The sequence below is a fragment of the Diplotaxodon limnothrissa genome, linkage group LG9 (assembly GCF_057381915.1).
Source record: "Diplotaxodon limnothrissa isolate DT_005_m linkage group LG9, D_limnothrissa_male_GT1.1, whole genome shotgun sequence".
NCBI classification, from domain to species: Eukaryota; Metazoa; Chordata; class Actinopteri; order Cichliformes; family Cichlidae; genus Diplotaxodon; species Diplotaxodon limnothrissa.
In genome coordinates this window covers 20723507-20740706 of record NC_140604.1, presented here as the reverse complement: position 1 = coordinate 20740706, position 17200 = coordinate 20723507, and the positions used below count along the sequence as shown (strand labels likewise).

Sequence of the window (17200 nt, the reverse complement as noted above, 5' to 3'; positions counted from 1 at the left end):
CTGCCGTTACACCTCCTTCTTCCCTTTAATATGTATGGTACTTCTATTCAGAGTTGCACTGAGACGTTTTCAAAATGTTTTTTTGTTCTGCAGCCCTCCTTTGTATCCGCAAGATACTTACTTTCACACAAAGGCAAAAAAAAAAAGGCACATGCCATGAGAGGAATCATGTGCCTAAAGCTGCTCAGTTAATCAGGAAAGCCACTCATTTTAGAATTAACATTTCTGTGACTCACAATAGAAGCTCAAACTTAGTATGAGCATTGAATTAGCTTGTCAGTTTGAATCTGTGTGAAAGGGCCTTTCAACTGTACTGCTGGGAAGCCGTTTTTATTGCTACAACTGCTAATCTCGCTCGTGACTTGGAAAACAAGAAAAATCCCAATATTCTTCATTTTGGAACGACATATGCATGCGTATAAATAAAGTGGCATCCTTACAGTAGCACAAAGAGCCTAATTCCTTTGGTTTGCTTCTGGGTGTGTCTCAGCAGATAGATGAGGCACATCCTCTGGGACCTGTGGGACAGTCCCGGAGAAGGCTTCGATATGGGCAGGGCGGTGGAGAGGCGGAACAGGGAGGTCTGCAGATGTGGGCTCAGAGATAAGCGGCAAAGCTTGGGTAACAGGATAATGGCTTCCTGTTTGAATTTGAATTGTTTGTCAGCTTATAGCAGCTTTGAACGGGGACGTGTTTATCTGAAAATCTGGTGGAGAGAGAATGCGAAAACAAGAACAACAAAGGGTCCTTTTGCTGTTTACTGGGATAATGATTTAGCTTCGTCGAGTGTGACAGCAGCACCGCACCTGACAGGAAGACGAGAGATTAAACAGGAAGTTGTCTGGAATCTGGGCGGAGCGCTGAGCAGCAAATCTGCAATTACACAGAGTCACAGACGCTGACAGCGTCTTCGAGAGAATTTTGGCATATTCACTTTGATAGTGGCTTTATAAAGATGACAAAGTATCCAACAGCACGTTTCAAAAATACAAGACAAGAAGAAGTCAGATGGGAAGATTTCTCAAGCCCTGTGTACTCATTTACACATTGCACCAACTGGCCTTTTCAAATTTTTATTTATTCTAGCTTTGGAGGCAAAAACTCAATTTTCTAAAACAAATTGTGACACTCACTGTCCCGTTATAATATGGGATTATCTGTCCCAGTTCTTCTCTATCTGAAGCATCCCTGTTCATGCCTGCAGCCTTGAGATGTTAAGGCACATCTGTCTCTAGCAGATGGCTCATCCAGAGAGAGAAATGAGAAACAGATACAGGTGGGTCTCTCGTCTCTGCACACTTGATTGGGGAAACTAATGGAAAAGTTATGCGCCCGAGGAAATTCAGGACTGGACTCGATCTCCAACTGAATGCATGACAGCAAACTGAGCTTTAGATTTACCAGGACAAATTCAAAAATAAAATCCACACAAACCTAGACGACAACTTCAACTCAAACTTCTGCAGGGTGACCTCCCTCCACCTCTGCACCAGCTTAAAGCACTCAGCTCACAGTGGTCTAGTCCAAGTTTATCACTTCTGAGGGATTGAGACAGACTTGTCAGACAGCCTTGGGCTCCAGCGCCCTGAGGTGGAGCTTGGGGGTGAATACCAGATATCATCAGCCCTTTCAGCTAACAGTCCTGGAGCCTGGTGGGTTTCAGTGTGACCAACATGTTCCATATTCATGTGACATTCTGCGGCGGTAGCCTGCCAGAACTTTGTACATCGGGCCTTGATTCTATCCTGTGAATTTAAAACAGCACGGACCTAAACTGACAATAACGGGGGGTCCAGCACTGTATGTACAGCATCTGATGTCCACAAACAGGGGATCCCTGACGGAATGGCCTTCAGCTATAGAGGAATTTATATAAATAATTTTCTTTTCTTTTAGAAGATAAGTTGCCAAGAGATGCAAGACTTAAAGTTAGAGAAATTATGAAAACACTGGAATAATTTACTGGCAAACGATGAAGAAAGCTGCCTTCTGGTAATTACCACATTACAACAGCTAACATCTGGAAAACTTAGATTTTCTCTGAACACTCCAATAAAACCAATTTGGGAATAGCAGCATAGATATAAACTGTATATCAAAGATGGACGTAGCCCCCTTGACATTAACTGTTGGTTAGTGAATTCGAGTTTTAAGGATTTTTATTTTGTAAATTCGCATTTGCTAAATTGTCCATAAGTCCACATTTGGATGATAGGGTGAAGTGGTGGTGAGGTTATCAGCTAACACCAGACTCCAGACTATATAGGGGGATTACACAGAAATGAATACATGTTAATTAGTGGACTGGACTGCTTCTTGTATAATGCTTTTCCACTCTTACTGAGCATGCAAAGTGCTTTTGGACTATGAGCCAAACTCAGCTGCTCACACATATACAGACATCAAGCATTTGCATAAATTGCCAACCAACAACTCAGGATTGAGTATCTCGCTCAAGGATGCTTCGACATGCAGACCAGAGAAGTCTGAGAGTGACCTTCTGATTTTTGTATGCTACTTGGTGGTAGGATATAAATATTCAAAATGATATTTTGAATGCTATTTTAATTAAAAAGGTTCCAAAAGCAAAAATATAGTGAAGAAGTCAAATTCAGTCACTTGAGCGGTGATGTGACTGAGCAGAGAGCTAGTGGCTATACCCCTCTGTACTTAATAGAGGCTGTAAAGCTTTGATACACTTTCAATAAATTAGTCTTTTTGTGAACATTCAATGTCCATTGAAAATGTTAACATTGGGAGTCTATAGGGAGAGCCTCTAGTGCCCACTCAAGCAAGTGCAGCTTTAAAATGGCTTAATTTTTCAGTCCTCTAGGTTAATGCTTGACTCTAAACCATTTTTTGCTTTCATTTTATCTTCACCTCTATGTTTCTATGTTAATGCTCCATATAAATCAAGCATGATAAAGCTGCAAATAAATAACCGGAATGTTTTAGAACAATTTAAAAAATGGTCGCTTTCTTCAAAACCAACCAATCTTTCTGTTTTGCATGTGAAACGTCGACTGGCTTGCTGGGCCTCCCTTTTAACCCCCCACAGGCTTTACTCACTCAGCAGCTGGCAGCGCAGGACCTGTAGGCTTGTCTTCATGGTATCATGTGATCCGGCTCCTCCTCCACAGTGCTCATGGTTCTCTGAGAGAAACACAGCAAAAAGAAAGCAAGGTGAGATGAAACTCAGGGCTTGGATATCAACTCGCATTTAAATGATCGTTAAACGCCAGTGTGATAAACCGTGACTATGTATGGAACGCTTTTAGCAGAACAGACAGGGGAAAGGACGAGATCGCAGACAACATCGTCCAGCTTAACCTTGACAGCTTAATCCTTGTAATGACTGCCACCCAGCAGTTACACCTGTGAGAGCAAATGAATTACATATTTCACAAATCCAGGTAGGACTGCAGTGGTGGTCAGCCTCAATGGTCGGGCTGCAAATCAGCATTGGCATCCTGCAGGCTGTGCTGGTCAGTAAAACCAATTATGGGGCATTAAACATTGACCAGTGAGCCTTGTTCTGAGACAGCCACTGCGTGTGTGTCAGCGAGACCAGTACCCAAGGGCGCTCTTTAGGAGAATGACTCACTGATGGCCTTCTGCTAAATAAAAGGCCATATATACACACACATATCTCTATTCACCCCCGGAGGAGTGTGCGTGTGTTCATGTTTGCCTCCTTTTGTGGATATGCCCCCTCCAGGTTTAGGGCTCTGCTTGCAGGCAACCTGTGCTTCTGTGGGAGACGTGTGAGATAAGAGGGACAGATAACAAAAGCACACTTTATTTCCCATAAATGTAGTCCCACTCAGAGAAATGAAAAGAGACAACACATTACATCTGAGTCATCCAGTTTATCGCTGTCACTGGAGAACATTTTAATGCTTGTAAACTAGTAGAGACCATAAATCTGAATGCAACCTTAAGCAATTTTATAATTTATTAAAAAGACTGTTAAGTAACAGGTAAGGAAGCAACAGATACATAAAATAACAGATACATAGATGGATGTTTTTTGTAATATATTATATGACATTCAAATATTTAAATTGCATTACAGCTGTGTTGCTAGAAGGATGCTTATATTGATTGACAGCCGGGTGCTGCTAGCTGTCTGCTAGGCTAGCAAACAGCTAGCAGGTGTAATATCTTAACTGTGTTTGTTGGTGTCATTTTGAGTCTTTTTAATGCAATTATCTGACAAATAGCATGGTTTACCTTGCAGTCACTGTTGCTAACAGACTGTTTAAGAAGTCTGTGCTTCAGTTTTATTTGATTATTGTATTAACTAGCGTCAGTTAGCAGATGTGATGCACCTGTATAGATGGACACAGCTTGCTAACCAAGCCTGCTAGTGTTAGCTAAACATTAGCAGGAACAACATTTACAGAAACAATCCTAAACAAGAGAAATCAATGGCTGGAGCAGTATGGCTAAAGTTTTAAATAGAGCCTATATATGGGATCAGAAAATAAATATATATTGTAAAACATACACCCTTAGCATTAGTACTCCAGTACTGTTAAGAGACTGGAGGATTAAGAGTAGCTCCTGCAGGTACAACTGCCAGACACAAAACGTGGCAGGAAAATGTAACTTGTTAAATTTAACAAGGGGAAGTCATAAACATGAAATAATGGAGACAAGCTTCTATCAAATTACAAACGAGGAAAACAACTGCAAAACTGTAATTTTCCCGGCTCTATTTCCATGTTACAAAAGACAAACATAGACTAAAATGACGGGTAAAAAGAACATAATAAAATACGCAACTAAACAGGCTATCGTGACACATCATTAGATGACATAGACTCTCAATTTTGCTCTCTTTGCTCTCAATGTTTAGAAAATGAAAACAGAGACGCTCGCTGCTTCACTGCTCTTAACTCACAGCTTTGACTATAATGATATGAGCTTGGTTGTAATGGGCTGCAAGAATACAGTAGTAGAAGCAGCAGCAGCAGAAAATGAGTTTTTCAGATATACACGTATGAAGAAATGGAACTAGCTACAACAGTCCCAAACCCATCTTCACTTTCATATGACCATGAGGATGCTGAGATGATAGCATCTCACCACCATAGCTCCCTCATGTGCTTTAATTTGTTAGCGTCACGTTCCCGGCCTAATGAGCTCAATGGAAAGGTGCAAAGACAGCAGCTGAGCCTCTCTACATTAATTACGCTTCATCAGTGCTGCCAAACCGGTGCAGACTCATATTGGTGATCCTTAACTTGCAAGGCACAAGTAGTGAGGCTATGGGTAGGTGGATGGAGGAGACAAGATAATGCCAGGTGGTGTTTCATGTATACTAGTCATCACAGGGGAAAGGAAGTTTTTGTTGAAATGCGATTCAGCTCTTCTGGCCTCCTGTTGTGGAGCTGGCTCATGGTTCAGCTCTGTGCACACCAGCAGGTAAAAGATAATAGCGCATGACAGTCAAGGTCACGGCACTGCCAAAAATCCCAGACAGGATGAGAGGTTCATTGGGAGCTGTTGACAGATTTGATGCTTAACACTCGTTCACCAACCTGGATTCAATATCACTACCTCAGACTTCTTTGCAGCTGGGATTAGAAGGGATTGCAGGGTGGCTGTAAGTCACAAATGCAAGCAAAAAAACAAAAAACATCTGTTTGCAGAATACAGTATGCTTAAGAAAGCATGTCTGGTTTAAATCACTCTTTAATTAATTCAAGAACCAAATAATGGGGCAAACTAGAGCAGCAATCAGTGACAACAGCCATGATTTTGGTCAGTGAGTCTCTGCATGAAAGAAGTAGCTGGGATGGAGGTGGGTTACAAAATGGCTTGCAACAACTGTAGGCACATCATAGATTAGATTTGTAATGTGGGTATGCAGAAAGGTTTGGCACAGAGAACATAGCTACAAGTAGCGCTTTCTGCTGTGTCATGTCATTGGCCCAGTCCAAACCCAACTCTGTAGCTTATTTTTTGTATTTTTACTTAAAGCAATACTGAAAGCCACATAAAGGATGGATGTACATTCTGGGGTCTAAAAAGCGAAGACAGTGGAGAAGAGCCTTAAAGCCTGGACTTTTTCTAACAGGTGGTGACTCCACTGGTTGCAAAACGGCTGAAAATGAACCTAATCCTCACTTGACATATTGTCATGGTCCTGGGTCATTTTGACCCAGCGTTCTTAGTTTTCTTGTGTTTTTGTATTCATTCTATGGTTTCCTAGGTTGTTTAGTTTTTTGCATTTCCTTTCGTGTCTCTACCCTCTATGTGTATCTGTTTTTATGGTGATGTGAGTTCTTGTGCCATCTTGTTTTCTCCAGATTTGTTTTCTCTCTCTCTCTCTCTTTTTCCAGTCTACCTCTTCGTGTACTTCCTGTTTTACTTTGAAGGTCGGTGTGTTCAGTTTTGTGTTCTCCCTGTCTCGTCTGTGTAATCAGCGTCAGCTGTGTCTCCCAGCTGTTTCCTCTCAGTCCTGATCTCCTCTTGTATTTAGTGTCTGCGTCTTCCCCTGCTCGTCGTTGCATCGCTAACAACACACTTTAGGGTCCTAACTCCTTGTAAGTACTGCAAGTAGGGACCTTGATGTGAAGCATGTTTTCATCGGTTTATGAAAAATGCCTCTCCACGTGCATCTGATAAGCAACATCCATTCCCAGTTTAAAAATCCAATGTGTCCTAAACTGGTGAAATTGGGGGAAACATACAATCTTTGTCCAACTCTCAACAAATAAAAAGCAAATCAACAAAAACAATTCACTGATATACACTGGGATCTTTGCACATAGCCACCTAGCTATGTGCTTCCTCTGAAGAGGGAAAAAAGTTGCATGGCAACTGACATGCACACAGCCATCACCATAGCAACCCTAATGGTAGATTATATTGAAATTCATTCACAAGGACATTTTTTTGGCTCAAACACAATTGGGAAAAATGTTAAAAGAGTCAGATTTGGAAATTCTCACTCACCACAGGTAGAATGAGAAATCCAGTAGCAACCTGCTTGTCTCTGGGACTCTGCTTTGTGCTTGCAGCCCTGCTGACAGGACCAGGTCTGAATAGTGTGTCTGGAGGGGGTACAGACTAGAGGCCAAAGCCAAGGTCACCCGAGACGGCACAATGAAATAAACCTGTCACTCCGTTGCACTGTGGCCACCAGCCGCAGGGATAACAATGCTTTTAATTTTGGACTTCCCACGATTCTGCGGTTATGTATAGGGGCTGTGATAGCAGGCTGGCTGCTTGCCCACAGTGGCTGCAGCCTGGCAGCTTTTCCACAACACGAGGAGGGAGGGATGAGGAGAGGGAGGGAGGGAGGGAAGTGTGGGAGTCGATGATGATGGTGTGAACCACACTGTTGGCCTCTCTCAGACAACTGATAACAGGACTTCCAATCACAACTCTTCTAACTGATGCCTTTTTTGTCCCTCCAGTTTTGATGCTACACCCTCACGGTTTGGGTTATCTCTTTGTTGTGAACTGCAGGGAGCTTTCACATAGCTTCTGCTCAGGAAAGAGATACAAACACTAAATGTGGAAGCTGTGGTTTGAGAGTACATCAGTGTACAATTCATTGCGTCAAACCTCCTCCTTGGTGTGATCTCAGCGGGTTTAGCTTCATCTTAAATCGTGCAAAATCAACTTCCCCTCCACCCTGCCCTTCCAAGGCATCCCAGGGGACATGCCCAGTCAGAGGGCGTCCCTTTTCCCTTTGATGCTGTTTTACCCTTTGATGGAAATCAGCAAACTGCTCCTGATAGCCGAATTCATGTGTTTCCTGCATTGCCCCAGCAGAGACTGTGGCTGCGCCTGAGGAGCAGTGATGGGAGTAACGCCTTATTGAGTGTTACTGTAATTACATTTTTCTGTAACACAGTAATGGAACAGATTGCTCTGCTAAATCTGGTAATAACACTAAAGATACTAATGAAACAATTATGCTGTTTCGTTTTGCATTAAATAAATTCTTTGCTTTCTTTCTTGTGCTCTTTTCAATCCAAAAGTGATGATGGCACACTGGCACCAAAATGACCATCTACGTGCCAGCATTCGCACGAGTTCAAGCCTGACTGTGCAAGCTGATTAGCGATTACAAGTTCTGTTATAAAACTATTATTCATCAGTGAGAAGTTTTAAAAAAATAACAGTGGCAGTGACTAAAAAACGAGAGACTGGCTTACCACTGGGACTTTGAAAACGTAATTATCCAGCCTTTATACGCACAACAACTGAATGATTACAAGTATTGATTGGAGGCAACAACAGGACCAAATTGAATACAAGCAGCAGAAGGAGCTGATTTCCAGGTATCTTTTTTAATCCTTCGATCCCTGAATGCACTGCCGTACTGCCGAGTCACTGTGCTGTGCTGTGCATGAGCGCTGCCAGTCATGGCTCTGGATAACGAACCTGGCAGGATGAGTTGCCGGTGCTGTGTCATGAAGGCTAGCGGAGATTGTGCAGGTTATCAATCAGCACATTCACTTCTCTCCAGGCCCTCCTTACAATAAAGTAACACAGCAGCCATTAAAAGAACATTAGGCTCCCAGTGTGTCGTTCAGCCTGATGGTAAACTACCAACACATTGTCTTCCACGTCCTGTCCAGTCTCGTGGTTATAACTTTAAAAGAAACATGCATGTATGGTGCTCAGACTAACATTTTTGGACTATCTGAATCATGTTGAGGATAGAAAGCCAGAGACAAGATGTTTCTTCCCTTTTTGTTTGAGAACTCTCATTGGCATTTATTCATTTATTTTCCTTTTTTTTTGTTTTTTAATCTTTTGTGGACTTTTAAAAATCAGCTGTATGCATTTTTTTTTAAGAAATTCTATTTTCTGCACAGAACTAAAGTAGCCGGCTTCTAGATATCTAGATCACTGCTCTCATTTCCTGTTTCCTTATCAGTTTAAATAGGTCTGGTGTTTTGCTCTGATGGTTGTTCTCATGTTTGGAAAGACATCTTGTTTTGTGAAAATTACCACAACTGGTGCATCCGCTATGCAGTTCTGCCACGCAGTGCTATGACCTACAGAAAAAGCATCTTTCGGATCACCAAACACAGTTAGGTCCCTAAGTACAGCTATCTGTATACATAGTTCCCCATTATTAGATGCTCAAAGGTGACTGGACAGCTGGCTGACAAGCAGTCTTATGGCCATGTGAGGAAGTTTTCTCCAGTTGTTCAGCAGTATATTTCACATTTAGACTGTGAAGATACTGCTTGATTTTGCATCACTGTCAGACAGCAAATGGTAGAATCTGAGCAGCTCTGCTGGATAAACTACTCTTTATTTTTTAAATTGCAAAAAAGATCTGTTACTGTTTTTTTTCTTTAATAAAATATAATGGTACTGAACATCCATCTGCTCCACGACAAGATCATGATGTCAGAAGCCAAAGAGTATTAAGCTATAAATAAAGAGCTGTAAAGCCCCAACATTTCTTGATAGTAGTTTGAACAGTTACGAACTAAAATAAAAACAAAGCCCAACAACAGAAACGCTGCATCGTGATTGTGCACATTGATTTTATGTTTTTAGTGAGCAAGCTGTCAGCTCGTATCCTTGTCTTAGCCATCTGCAAGTTAACATACTGTATATGTCAGAGCTGAAAGGACAGTATAGCATTAAAGATGACATGCCTGTCAATGATCATTAATATAGAAAGCAGCACAGCACAAACGTGTCTTTGTGGGTATGTTATTACAGATGTGCCTCGTTGTCATGCGTGCCAAACACACAGAATGTCAGCGTCATGCTCGCTTCACGTCAGCAACGAATAAATGCGCTGCAGCTCTCGCCTGGATGAATGAATTGAAAATTGAAGAACTCCCACTCAGAAAGAGCTGAGCACCTGTGCTCAGGGGCAACTGAGGAGGAGTAGAACAACATCACCGGCCTCTTCATTACTCAGCACACACACAGACAAACACACACGCACACACAGCCTGGACCAATGACTAAAGCAATTCATCAGAGGACTTGTGTCCAGAGCCCTATCTGTGGGTGTGTGAACACATGTGAGACACAGACAAAGAGATAAATGGTAGTCGACCAGAATCCCTGCCGATTTGTACAGCTGCCGCAGAGTCCATTTATAAGCAGAATGTTTCACAGCATCAGCTTCCTGTGCACCTCAGGAATGTTTTTACTCTCCTGGAGGTGACGCAAACCAAGCCTCAGCTCTGTGAAAGCAAATCTGGCATTGAATGCTAAAGCTCTTTTATGTTATTGAAGCCATAAGCAGAGTGCAAGTCAAGATCTCACCAAGGCAGAACCTCAGGTGTCAAGTAAGCCAAGGCTCACATCACTCAAGGTGAATGAGTTTGTAAATCTTTATAAGTTAGGCTCAGCTCAAGTCAAAGTCTCAAATCTGGTCTTCGAGGAAACATGTCAAATGAGCCCGGCAACAATACAGTCCCACTGCTTTGTTTTTGGGACTTACGCTGCCTGAAGCCTCAAGTCTTCAAGTAATTATTTCTCCAAATTGCTTCTCAGATCCTAATCTTCCATTTTTAAACTGTGTCCTTGTCTAACATCTCGAGTTAGATCTTTCAGGACTAAATACTCAAGTGGATCAATTCTTTAGTAATCAGATTACTGTAAATGACTATGCAGTATTTGTTATCAGTATGTCTGAATCTGTTTGTAGACCCTTTGCACACAGAGTGCGAGGACAGAGGGATCGAGTTTATTTGAGGATGAATTAGTTGGGTTGTTTTTTGTCACATATCAGGACACCTTTGACCAAATGTCTCATCGGTGCTATTTGGATATCCAAGCTACACAGGAAGCCATGAAAATTCCCACAAAGTCAGCAAACTAACCAACAATTTCCTTCCTGATTCGTCAAAGTCAGGGTTTAAGTTTAATTTTGACTTTTGATCAAGTCTCAAGTCGCCATGCATTTTCCACACTTAAAGACAATCTGGAGTTGAAAAGCCGTCAATCCATTTATTTCATGGTCAGAGGGGTGCTGGAGGCGGGGAACACCCTGGATGGGTTGCCAGTCAGACAACCATTCACACTTGCGGCCAGTTTATTGCTGCTGTGAGGCAAACCACTGCACCACCGTGCTGCCAAGAAAGCAGCTGATTCTCAAATTCAAGCCTTTGGTAATAAAGTCTTAAAAATATTAAATCACGCTTGAGTCAAGTCATTAACTCTCACAAAGAGTGATCTTTACTCTTCTCTTCTCCCAGTAGGATGTCGAATTTTGTTTGTATATTTTATATTTATGTGATGTTACCTCAGCGTCAACACTTCCAGACACATCATCTTCAATGATGTGTCTGGCACGTCTTGTTCATTTATTTAAAAATCAATAAATAAAATATTTCCAAATTCTTTCTCAATCAAGTTTAAATCTCAAAGCAGTCAAGTCTACAGAGCAGCTCAAGTTCTCATTTTGTTCACATAAATCCAACCTGAGCTCACGTCTCAAATAAGTGAAAACTCACGTAGAGCTAAATAATCTGTATTCTGTAAGAGAAGGTGTCAGCCCAGGCAGCATCACGCTGGGAACTGAGGGAAGGCTAGACCCGCCTGACATACTCCGGCACACAGTGTAACACACACCTAAGGTCGGGCTTGGTACAAAGAGTGAGACAGGTAACAGAGCCCCAGGGAAGAAGCTGTGACAGACTCGTTATGTCACTGGAAAAAGGACACTGCAGACTGAAAGGCACTTGGAATGATTGAGAGCGCTGTCAGTGGAGGGATTTGATTAAGTCAGACCTGACAGACTTCAGTGCAGACACACACACTCCTGGAGACCTTGACACCTGCAATACCTGCAAATCTCCGCACAGGCATATACCTACTCTCCTGAGAGTTATTGAGCCAGGCAGTAAAGGAACAGACATTGGGATGCAGCTCACCCTCGCCACTGTCTGAGTCGTAAATATCCTTCTCTCCGTCGCTCGTTTCTTCTTCCTCTCTTTCTTCTTTTCGTCCTCACGTGAACCACACACTTCCCCCCCCCCCCCCCCCCCCCCGGCTGAGTGACTGACTGATTGCTGCTGCGAGCGGCTCACTGATGATGAAGAGTAATGTGAAACTACAACGTGTCGTGTCCCGCTACGCTTGTCACAACCGGTGAGAGAATCAAAAAGTAACATCGCTGCAAAAAAAAAAAGGGGGCTTAGGATGACAGTGAAATTCACCACACTTACTGAATGCATAATGACACTTTCATCCGGGGTTTGAGGCTTCAGTCTGACCAAAATCCAGACACTCACAGAAATGCATGAAGAAAGTCCCCACAGGAAATAGTGACACACCTCCTTGCATGTAGATATTTAATCACACGCGAGATAATGTGAATGATCCGATTGATATTCATGAAAAAGGACATGAAAGACATCTAAATAAACTCTTAAAGATGGATTTCTAAAGTAAATTTTAAAGCTTTGCATCACATTTCTTTATTCATCTACATGTTTTCCTTTGAGGTTCTGCACTAATGAAGGAAAAAGGTTTTTTCAACAATAAGAAAGGACAAAATGGGACAGGTCGGATGTCAGGTTGACTAGTATAAAAAAGTAACAAGGTGTCTGATTGGCTGCTTTGAGAATAAGCGAATAACCAGCTGCATATAGAGCTGCCTTACTGAGTTAAAACGCTACTCTTTGCCCTTTTTCTCTTTCATATCTAAAACACTCGAGGAAAAACATTTGATCAAAGACTCCTTTTTGCCTTCTGTCTCAGAGCCTGCTCTCTAGGCCGTTACATCTCACAGCGTGGCTGTACGTGTCGGGTCAGCAGACAGACTGATATGTAAAATCTGTCTCTCCTGCCCTGTCACATTGATTATTGGACCTGTGTCACTCGGTGAGGCCACAGTAACGGATAACAAGCACATAATCCTTCTCGTAATGACTGTCTAAATTTATACCTGGAAAATAAGCAAGGAGAGCTAATCAACCAAAGACTTTTAATTTCTCTAAATCCTAAAGAATTATGGAGAAAAACAACTATTTGGATTCAAAGAGTGTGGTTGTTGACTTGAGCTTTTTTAAATTTACCTCCCCGGCAGCTGAGACAAACCATTCGCTGGCGATAACATTCCTACCTGTGTGTCCTCCGGCACACATCTTCAGCCATCTGAGTGCCTGAAGCTGGGAGACATCAGAGGCGGTTACGCGTCTGTAAAGTGATCTCCAACAGCAGTTTCAACACAGGCCTAAACGTAAAAGATCAGGGAAAATAAACCCTGAGCTGCAAGCACTTTCTCCTCGTTCATCTCCCATCTCTTTCTGCTTCCCGCCTCTTTAATGTCATGTCATGCTTCCATCCAAATAAGTATCTTGCTCTTTCCCTTCTCTCATCTTTACTTTAAACTTGAGCTTCATGCTCTAAGTCCCTTAAAGCAAAGAGGGCGTTTTAATGCCGACTCTGGAAGCTGGAAAATGGGATTTTTAAATGATGAGGAATAATTTAAAGACTTCCATCCAACATCTACATGAAGAGACAGCTTTTATTTTTATTTATGTATGCTCTGTGTGCTCTCCTGTGCACAAACCGAGTTTACACACATATATATAGATATATATATATAGATAGATGTGATAAAGAAAACATAGCTTGAGTGGCAACTTAACAGGTAGTTGGTCGCATCTTTAAAAAAACATTTTAATACCATTTTTACTTTGTATGACATGTTGAAAATTGGCATATAATGTGTACCCAAAGATATTCTGCATTAACAGTTATCCTGCAAATGTCAGATCACAAGAAAAAAAGCCAAAGTGTTATTACAGCTGAAAAATTAAAGGTAAATGTCAAAACTCATGTTGTATCAAATGCTCTAAAGACAAGAAAAAGCAGACAGGAAGAACCACAGGAGATTTATAAGCTAAATCAGATTAAAATTCAGGGTCCTTTGCTTGCATAACAAAAGGCTGACTCAAGAGCAGTGCAAGAGAGCATTAGCTTTCCCCTTGAGTACATGTACTGTCCCCCGAATTCCCCGGGAAAGCTCCTTAGACAGTAAATGGATAGAAATTTAATTTGAGGCTATGCCTGTTGTACGTTCAGCTCAGAAAGCATTTTTACTGGCAAAAACAGCAAAGCTGGCATTGTTGTTGTCACCAGGTGAGTTCGTCTGTGTGTGTCATCCTGGGAAGATGGGGTCCTGGTCCTCCACTGAGATGTAACACAAAGGCAGCTTAAAGCACTTTCGCTGGTATATGTGTGTCTGTCTATGAAAAGATTTTATCACCACAATAGCATCATAGCAGTGCATGATACAATAATTAAAGGTTACAGATGTATTCACTTTAGCTTCTTAGGATCACTGTTAGTTACAGTAATGCAGTTCCTGCGGTTCAAAAGAAACTGAAGTGGACTGTAGTGTCAGATCCAAATGATGAGTGAATTTGGAGATCGGTGTGGTCTAACTCCTGGAAATAAAGCAGCCAGCATTCCTGTCACAGCTTCATTATTTAAAAGCATTTTGCATTTTTGACCCTTCAAGTTTTACTTGGAACTATTCACTTTTCTTATCTAAGAGAAAGCGGTGCAAAACTTTTGATTGGCAGTGCTAATCCGTCAGAGTGCACAAGGTTGTATGTGTGACTGTGGAGCTCAGCACTACATCAGATTTCCTGTAATGCCAGAGACGTGGTTGTCCTCCATCTGACAGCTCATCTGCAGCAGGTCAAACTTCACTGTCTGTCAGGGAAGGTGATGGCAGACCAGCTGGTGGCCAAACTGCACTTCAGGGCAAGCTCACATAGTTTAAAAGGTACCCATCGGTGGACACAGAGTGACTCAGCTGGAGGCAGAATAAAGTATTTTTTCCCAATGTTAGACCTTTTTACCAAAACAATCTTTTGAATTTATTCAAACCGTACAACAGAGAATTTCTGTATGGACATATATTCACCTTTTTTAAATCCACATTAGAGCTGTTCGAGAAAAGAGCCGGTCTTTCTGAATACGATCCTGCACATTTGCCTTAACTTTTGAAATAAATTCAGCACATGAAAGGAAGAAAGGGACAAAATCCCCACACTGGAAAGAAGTTGAAAATTGAAAGCAGAATCTTTTGTAAAGCCCGATATGTGGTCTGCTAAATGAAATGTCCTTTTAGGTGAATACATGTAGGGAAAATGAGATTTAAAAATCAGAATCTTTGAACATAAAAGTAGCACAAGGCATAGAGACGAAAGATCCCCAGTGGCAAGGCATTTCGATTCAACTGAACATGAATCTTATGTTCCAAAAGAGCAGGCAAAAGAGGTTTGTTACAAAGGTACACCTGTTTAACTGCTCCTTTAGACAAATATCTAATGAGCCAATCACATGGCAGCAACTCAGTTTTATGTAGACATGGTCGAGACGACCTGTTGAAGCTCAAACTGAGCATCAGAAATGGAAAAAAAAAAGGTGATTTAAGTGATTTTGAATGTGGTGTCGTTGTTGGCGCCAGATGGGCTGGTCTGAGTACTTCATAAACTGCTGATCTACTGGGATTTCCCACACACAGCCATCTCCAGGGTTTACAGAGAACGATCGGAAAAAGGGAACATACCCAGAGAGCGCAGTTCTCTTGAGGAAAATGCCACTATTGCAGTATCTGAAAACACTGATTCGTGGATTATTTTGTCATTGGTTTGGGATAGTGTGAAATGCCACAAAATATTTCAGTATTGTTGCAAACATGGTGTGCCTAACAATCTGTCCAGATTCATGAACTCTAAAGGTTTAAGACAAGAAACTAAAGACCTGTCATTTCTTGTGTCTTACCGTATTTCCTTTAATACATTGTCATTTTTCTCATTTTGTGGGATTTTGTGACTTTTGGTGGCTTAAACTTTTACTTATTATGTTGTTTACATAACACTTTCTGTATTGTTATCGATAACATTCTGGTGATATTAATATACTAGTACAATTTTTCACATTTTCTGTAGAGCATGGTAGTATTTACAACTACATTAAACCATGACATACTATCTTTTTTTATTCTGTCATGTTTTGATCGGTCTCACTATACATGTTTGAGATTGTAATTTGAGTATAATGCTAAATTTGTATCACATTAACAACAGGAAAGAGTAAAATGACTGGCAAAGAGGATGAAAAATGCAAACTAATGAAGACTTTACAAAGGAAGCAAAGTCTACAAATGAACTATGAACTTACAAGGTGTGACTTTAAAGCCTGTTTTTCATGTATAAAGATACTTTTTGCATTTGTCAGACAAACGTTAGCAGTCTCCGTGGGACAAAACATCCAATCACATCTTACCGTAACATCTGTTTTCTGCTCTGATTGTTAAGGGAGAGGGTATTTTTAGCTCCACATATTGAATAACAGCAGACACTTCTCCAGAGATTTAAAATTGAGACAAACAGACAAGCCAACAACAGAGCAAAATAGCATGACACAGCAGTAGTGCTGCAACACCGAGGGTGCTGTCAGCCGCCATCTATCCTCCGGCTACCCACACTGCAAAAACTCAAAATCTTACCAAGTATATTTGTGTAATGAGATAATTTTGACTAGAAATAAGACAAATATACTTGGTAAGATTTTGAGTTTTTGCAGTGCAGTGGACATCACGCTTCCCGCAAGGCCTCCCTGAATGCACCTTAGCCTTTTATACTAAGCAGGTAACTCAGAAAAATCAGCATTTAGGCAAGAACACAAGCTTTGATATAAATGTTTGGCCCTGCGACAGCAGAAACACTTTTTTGTGCACTGCAGCACAACTTGCTGCGACATTAAGCAGGACCATTTGTCAAAGTGCTTCCCACCAGAGATCCCTGATGTGACGCCGCTTCCGAGGAGTCGACACTTTGTAGCCTTAAAACTTCTTCCACAGAAGAAACGACGACCTCTGCGTCAGCAAAAAATGCCTTCGCGTCCACACAACCTCTGCAGAAAACATTGGTTGTTAAAAGCCAGCTCTCATATATAAGGACACAATTTGGTCTGATGTTACTATGTCCAAATGATTCGTGTCATCTAACCAAGTGTCATGCATGAACATGAAAGCTATTTTATTTGCCTTGAGGCTTGCAGATTAAAAATGCAGTGGTGCAAGATGACTAACCAAGGGTTGTGCCTCCAGGGTATGAGCCACTTCCTACTCTTCTAGTTTTTACTTAACGCAGAACAAAAGGCTCAGGGTAGCTACCATCACAGAGGGAATAATACCATAAACATGCTTAATCCCTTCAAATAAACATAA

At 41.5% G+C, this 17200-nt stretch overlaps 1 protein-coding gene across 1 annotated transcript in view; it reads right to left on the bottom strand.

The window, feature by feature from the left end:
- The window catches only part of tmem108 (transmembrane protein 108), a 57948-nt gene that overhangs the window by 22447 nt on the left and 18301 nt on the right, over positions 1–17200 (bottom strand). Inside the window, exon 2 of the mRNA XM_085362113.1 lies at positions 3070–3153. Within this exon, the coding sequence (XP_085218239.1) occupies positions 3070–3109 (40 nt within the window). The 5' untranslated portion in view covers positions 3110–3153. The remainder of the gene's footprint in view (positions 1–3069; positions 3154–17200) is intronic.